A 7,063-nucleotide genomic window follows, 5' to 3' on the forward strand; every position below is an offset into this window, starting at 1 on the left:
CTCGTCCTTGGAGGCTGAAAGGTTCTCAGCTCAGACGGCAGGAGAAACATGTCGGAATACAGATGCTGCTGATTTCTGAACTTCCTCCAGACAGAACCCACTTAGTTCACGTATGTTCAGACGGTCACGCGTGTAGTTTCTGCTCAGACTGCAGTATCTGCCGCTCTGACAATTGGAATCTGAAGCGACGTCTTACTGAACTTTAAGTGAGTGAACTGTAAGGCCGAAGACAATGGGTGTCCAACTCCAGTTTTCAAGAGCTACTGTCCTGCAGCTTTTGGATGAGTCGCTGTTCCCACAAGGCTTGAATCAAATGACTGGGTCTTTATGGTGAATGTGATGGATGCTGAAGAGGTAATTCAATCATTCTTGTTTATCAAATCTTCATTGTGTCTTCTGCATGTCTAGAGAAAGGAGTTTTATGGCCTGAGCTGTTGTCTTGCTCACAGAACTGATCGGATTTGTCGTCATTTAGTTTCTTGACTTGACTGACGGGAAAAATCTCAGGACAAACTTTTCTGTTGTTTCGGTCAAAATTCCCTCAGACTGGAAAGCTGACAGTTTTGGTCCAGGTCATGGTACGACTTGGCAGTTCATTTTCAGAATCAGAACCAGCATAAATCTGAATTGGATTTTACTTAGAGAGTTACTAAGCCATACCAAACACAGGTTCAATGTGGGTGGAGTAAAAACAGAGTCAAGTTTAATATGACATAAAAAATAAAAATATTTATAGCTCAAAGACTCCATTCTGACACAGATTCATGGTTTCTTTAGGTCGTTTCTCACTGAATCTCTTGAATAAACTGTGCTTTGGGACCAGCTTCTAGGGAAGGAGTCGTCATGAAGAGCTCATCAACCAATCATAAGCAGACTTGGGGTAACATGAGAGCTGTGTTACATTGGACAATAATAAGACAAATGGATTTTATTGTTCTTCTAAACAACAATCTTGAGACTCGAAGGGATAAAATATTTTGGACCCAAGATCCAACACGGACATACTGAAGGAAGAGGAATGCAGTTCCAGTAGGTAAAAGTTCAACTCTGACATTTTGTGCACATTCAAGTGCAGTAGTCTTCCTCTCCAAAGCCAGCTCATTCTGTGTATTCTCCTGTGGTCAGCTCCATTAACTGGCAGTGTCCTCAGCAGATGGACAGCTTCTCCTCCATATCAAGCTGTCAGTCATCTTACATACATCAATGGTTTATCGATTTTTTTTTTTTTCAAAGAAATAAAAATCTGCAAAGTGAAGAAAGAAAAGGCAAGTATACTTTTCCTGCTGCAAGAGGCTTCTGCAAAATTACTTCCTGCATTCTTAAATATTTTAGAATTTCTGTCGGGGTGAAACTATGAGGACAAATAGCAGCTTTGTTGTCTCAAACTGGGATTCAAAAGTTCTGATTCTCCTGGTGGTGGCGCTGCAGCGCAGGCTCTTTTGCCTGTGCTGCTCTGCAGGCACTCTGACACCTTCTTTCTGCAGGAACAGCCTTTAAACCAACAGACAGGAAGCAGCATGACAGGAACACATCAGCCATTTTCAGCCTGTTTGTTTTGTCCCAGTTGGGCTCTCCATTTCAGAATAAAAACCCTGCAGGACGTCCAGCCACTGCCATCAGGTCACTTTTCTTCGTCCTGACTCCAAACACAAAGACGGAGTCGAGGAGGACTGAGTCTGTAGCTGAAAGCCACCAATGGGCCCCTGATGTCTGCAGGATGTCTGCAGCAAAAGGCCTGAATAAAACCGAGGGTGCGTTTGGTTTTAATGTTGGCTGCAAAGGAGAGCGACCGGCGGGGAGGAGACGCTTCCAGAGCCGCGGCAGCATCTCTTAGCAACAGCACCTTTCAAACCAGACCAGAACTCAGCTGGAAGAGCCTGTCAGACAGGAACAGGGAGGACCAATAAAAAATAAATAACTTTATTAATGACTTGCTAAAAAATAAATAAATAAATAAATAAATCATTCACATTTTTTCACATTAAAATTACCAGTCAATATTTCACAGACATTTTATATGTGGGACCAGCACCAGGAAGTCCATGGTGTTCCAAAGTTTATTGGAAAAAAATGATGATCATCTGTGCATAATTACTGCTGAAATTAGAGCTTCATGTATTTTAGAGCAAGTTGATCATTTGCAGAATGAACAGATTTTTATGGTGAATTCTTCACAAAACAACTGCTGCTCCACTTCTTTGCAGACTTTGACTAATCAGAAGACAATTTTCTGACCACATTTCAATTCTGCACTATAAAATCCATAGAAGAGCAAGGTCCATTGCTACTTTTGCAAAGCACTGTATTCCACAGTTATGAGCTAGATCTCATTGTAGCACTTTCAACAAGTCAGTGAAAAAAAAATCCCATTTGGAATCGCATCCTTCAGGGTTCCTAATGGAGTCACAAGGTGGAGCTGATTGATGAGGAGAGAGCAAAGTTTTCTTTTAAATCTGTTTATTAAAGGCAAATCAAGCTAATAAAACCCCTCCATGATGTCTGAGAAACAAAGAGCTCCTGGTGGTTCCCACAAAGTGTCATAATGTTGGCAGACGGAGCCAAGCATTAAATAAACCTCCACACTGCTGCATTCATTAAGTCCCAGCTGGAGCAGGAACCGTTTCCTCTTCTTCACACGTTCAAATGAACAGAACACGCCAGGAGTTCCTGTCCTCCAAACAAGCTTTTATTTTGGTGGGACAGAAGCCTTTAATCGAGAAACAAACCAAAACCACCAGAAACCTTTCTGTTCCCACAAAGCTGACCCCAGATCAGACCAAAGGTTTCTGGTAGTAACTCATAACCTGCTCTGATGGATCAATGGAAGCAGTGAGGGTCTTTTATGATCATCGTAGCTTCTCAGTATTCTTGCAGAACTAAGTGGATTTGGTTTAAATGGCCGCTGAAGAAGCTTCAGGTCTCCACTGGAAGGTTCTATTGGTTCTGGTTCCAGGATTTTCTTCTGGGAATTTTATGCTTTTAAAATAAAATGTTATAGAGAAAAGCAACATTCCTCTGCTCTCCACTGAAGCTCCAAGCAACTTCCAGGTTTTCCAGAGCTCCTTTATTCAATAGTTTTAACAATTGCTTTTATGTCATCAGATTTGTGCAGAACATGAGTTCTGAGTACTGCTTGAGATGACTCAAGCTTGGGATATGGTTTTATACCTTACCTCTGCTTTTATTGCGAAATTTGAAGGCATGTAGATGCCTTGGACTGTCTTTTAGAGAAGGTAAAGGAGACTGACCACAGTAATTCTTTAAAGTTTCAAGAATTATGCTTTATTTTCCATAAAGTCCACAATATTCGCCATTTTGTTGATCTATCACATACCCAAGCAAAATAAATAGTTTGTGGGTTGTTTAGAAATGTATTTCTTATTTCTGATGATTGACAGAAAATAGGTTCCCGTTTCCACCTCCGTAGTGTATCAGCTGATCCCAAATCAGATCTGGGTGTTGCGCTTTCACTGTATATGGATGATTTTACAGAAACAGATTGGTGTCATACCGCCCTCTATCGGACTGATTGCAGTACTACACATTCATTTAAAAAGAATCACATTTTTTCCTTTCATCATCCTGAAGTTTAAACCGTAATTTCATCTTTCATTTTGATTGCTTTTATCCAAAATGTTTCATCTTTGACGCTGATCATTTTATCTTCAATGTTAAAAAAGGCCACCATTCCATAATTTATTATCACCTGAGGCCTCGAAAGATGTGGCCAGTGTGAATGTTTTGTAAGATAAATCCTGTTGTATTCAGTGTTCGGTGTATGAGAAGCCTCAGCGCTACTGGCTTCATTATGTATCTGCTCTGTTAGAGAAGCAGAAAGTATAGTATTAAATTACTATACAAAAGTATAGTAAACTTATTTTTTATTTAACACAAAACAAATTAACAAAACACTGTAAGTATATCTACTGAACAGACCCTTATTAGTATATCTTTAAACTGTACCCAAATCTGCTTCTCTTACAGATGTCAGTTATATTTATAGGTTTCTGCGACGCTCTCTATTCCTCTCTGTCTTTTAGTTTTCTCACAAAGTAAAGTTATGCTGTGAGCAGAGACACAGAGAGTGAGAGTTGAGCAACAAAATCAAAAAAGTAAGGGAGCTCTCTCTCTATTTCTCTCTCTCTCAAACTACTAAAGTTGAAATGAACCTTCAGATGGACACAGACTCTTGCTCCAGATTATATGATACTTCCGTGGGTATCTATTGAAGACCTAGAATTTTTTTCATTTGGCAAATATTAAACAAGTTTGTGGTTATAACAAAAGTGTCCCGATTTTGTTTTGTCATTATGTCCAATAAATTATGATCCTCAGTTTCAATCTCGCTTCTCTTCTTTCTTGCTGTTTGTCCGTTAATTTTATGTCTAAAAAAATTTGCCAAAGGAAACTTTAATCAAAAATACGAAAATTAGATTTATATTTGATGATGATGTTTTAAGGTTGATGGAGAATATTACTTAAAAGTCCAATGAGCTTTTCAATTTATAAACACATTCAATAATTCATATCATCAGAGCTATTAATCTTTGTTAATGAGCTCAGTTATTATGAAACTGCTTTGGTTAAATTAATGGAGCTGGTTTACTGGAATCTGCTGGTTAAATTGGTTGGTTTAGCCTGTAAGTTAGTACGGAGCAGCTGCCTCAAAAAATATTATTTCCGCTCTCTTAAGCATCACAAGACGCTTTATTTTGAAAAACCGGATACAGCCTTCTGTTCCTGTTGGTAATCTGACAGGTATAAAGAGGCGCTGTGGGAACAGATTGGGCCTGTGTTCATAGTTTGTTTTTATGGTTTGATACATTGCGGTTGTGTCCACATTCCCATTGTCTGTCAGATTTTTCAGAACATGAATCTGGTTCGTGGGGCAAAAGAGGTTTCGGATGTTCTGGTTTAAAGAGCCTGACAGGGGGCGGGGCTTTTCTCGCTCCATCAGCTGTTTTATATTCACACGTAGAAGTTGATTGGTGGAGAAAAACCATTCCATCTTTCTATTGGCTGCTTGCAATGTCAGTCACTATATTGTGGCAGAAGCTTAAAAACAGATTAATATCTACACGGTAGCCATTTTTTGCTATGCTGGTACAGTCAAGGAGAGCAGAACGGAGCCTGAGACAACTGAAGCGCTATATCTACCCGTTCTACGTCCGGAATCAGAACCTCGGCAGGTTCGGTCCTGGTCGCGTTTCAGTTTGTACTGGATGAAGAATTGTCTCTTCTGTTTTAGTTGGCGGTGCTAAGCTAGTAGCTAACCCCGGCTCGGGTAGATGAAGCAACCGAACACGAGTCCATCCGAACCGAACTAAGGAAAACAAGGACCGAATGGTGGTTCGGTTCTCATGCAAAACAGCTCCAGGTCTGGAGCGAAGCTTTCCAGCCAGAACCCAACCCACTCCTGAAGGAATCAATCTCTGCCAGTCCGCCTCCTCTGGAACTCTGTTGTGATCCAGATATCCCTGATCCGAACCGACTTCAGCTGCCCACAGCGGGGACATGATGACCGAACTCTGTGGGTCAACGTTTCGGACATTTCTCCAGTTCCAAAAACGGGTTCTGACTCTTTCCACAGAGCTTTGATTTGGTGTTTTTCGGTAAACGGGGCTGACCTTAATCAGCTGTCTGGATCAAAACGTGGTTCCGTGTTCTGTTAATCAGAGCCAGTTTAAAAGTCACAGGGGTCACCAACACAACTCAAGCCTTAAGATTTGGACTCAGGATGGGACCAGAAGCCAGACTGGTTCTGAGTATTCTCCTCATCTCCTGCTGCTCAGGTGAGATGCACACCTAGCTAAAGGTTAGCTGATCAAAGTTAGTTCTGGTTCCTTTTCTGTAACATCTGGAATACCAGCTTCATCCAGATTAGTTCTGTTTAATGAACCAGAGGTGTGTGGTTCTGGTGTTTTTGCACCTTTTAGCTCCACATCACTGGTTCTTATCCACCCTTTGCTAACTCCATCCTCAGTTGTGTTTTTGTACGCGCACACCTGGTTCCGATCTAATCTCTGATAGTTTCCCGATCATTTGAACCAGACGTGTTGGAGCTGAGAAGCGAGCTGCTTGATGCGACACAGGAGGTCTGTGTTCTAGTTACAAAGTCAGAATTCAACATGGCGTCACTTATACACATTGTGCAGTGCCGTTTGCAAACATCAATATTAGCTTTACTTTAAGCAAACACCACTCTGAATTTGTTCAGATTATAGCTCCAGGCGCTACATTTAAAATTGATTTTAGACACACGCATACATGTGTATCTTGTAAAATAAACTTTCCCACCACATCTTGCTAAGTTGTTGTCGATAGTGGCCATATTGAAAAGCGAAGTGGGCTTTAATATGCGACACTCCAGTTGTGGGGTAACTGGGAAATTTCGACTTCCCAGTTGCAAAAATCAATTGAGAAAATCAGTGGGAAAGTGGAGCAACTCCATTACCCCCAGCCGACTTCCTGTTTCAATATGGCCGCTCCTCAAGCTGTGGTGGGAACGAGCTTATTTTACAAGACACGCACATACGAGTGTTTGCTTATGGAAAGTTGCTTAAAATAATGTTTGTAACTTCAAGCAATGTTTAAGGGCGATGCCCTGTTGAAATTACGACTTCTTAATTAGAACATTGTGATCTCTGGTCTGACGCCAAACCCAGTTTTGTGTTCCCACTTCCCAGGTAACTGGAACAACATAAAACCAGTTGTCCTGTTTACTCCAGGTACCCACCTTCAGCTTACAGTCTGACTCCAGAAATGTCAAAAATGAATATTTTTCATTCTTTTCAGATGGAGTGGAAGGGAAAATGAACCTGAACTGAAATTCCAGCTCTTTAGAAATTTTCCCAAAGTCTAAATATCTTAATGCAGGACATTCTTCTTCCTGCATCAAGTTCTCGTCGTTCTTGAATTCTGAAGAACAGATTGAAGTTTGACATTTATCAAACTCCTGTTCCCTTCCCTTTGTCTTTTTGTCATTAGTTTTATTGCTTTCACTTTTTCACCTCGATGCTCTGACGTCTGCCTTAGTTCATCTAGAAATAATCATTTGTTTTCC

The 7,063-nt window shown here is 40.8% G+C and overlaps 1 protein-coding gene across 2 annotated transcripts in view; it reads left to right on the forward strand.

Moving 5' to 3' along the window:
- Nucleotides 1-4,804: 4,804 nt before the first annotated feature.
- LOC106963634 (activin receptor type-2A-like) overlaps nucleotides 4,805-7,063 on the forward strand; it is an 18,491-nt gene continuing 16,232 nt past the window's right edge. Inside the window, exon 1 of one of the 2 annotated variants that reach the window (XM_015058656.1) lies at nucleotides 4,805-5,792. In XM_015058656.1, coding sequence (XP_014914142.1) covers nucleotides 5,738-5,792 — 55 coding nt within the window. In that variant the 5' untranslated portion in view covers nucleotides 4,805-5,737. The remainder of the gene's footprint in view (nucleotides 5,793-7,063) is intronic. The other variant, XM_015058657.1, reaches the window with a different exon arrangement.

This window comes from Poecilia latipinna, unplaced genomic scaffold (genome assembly GCF_001443285.1).
Source record: "Poecilia latipinna isolate Pla-1442-1.1 unplaced genomic scaffold, P_latipinna-1.0 Scaffold1560, whole genome shotgun sequence".
Classification (NCBI taxonomy): Eukaryota; Metazoa; Chordata; class Actinopteri; order Cyprinodontiformes; family Poeciliidae; genus Poecilia; species Poecilia latipinna.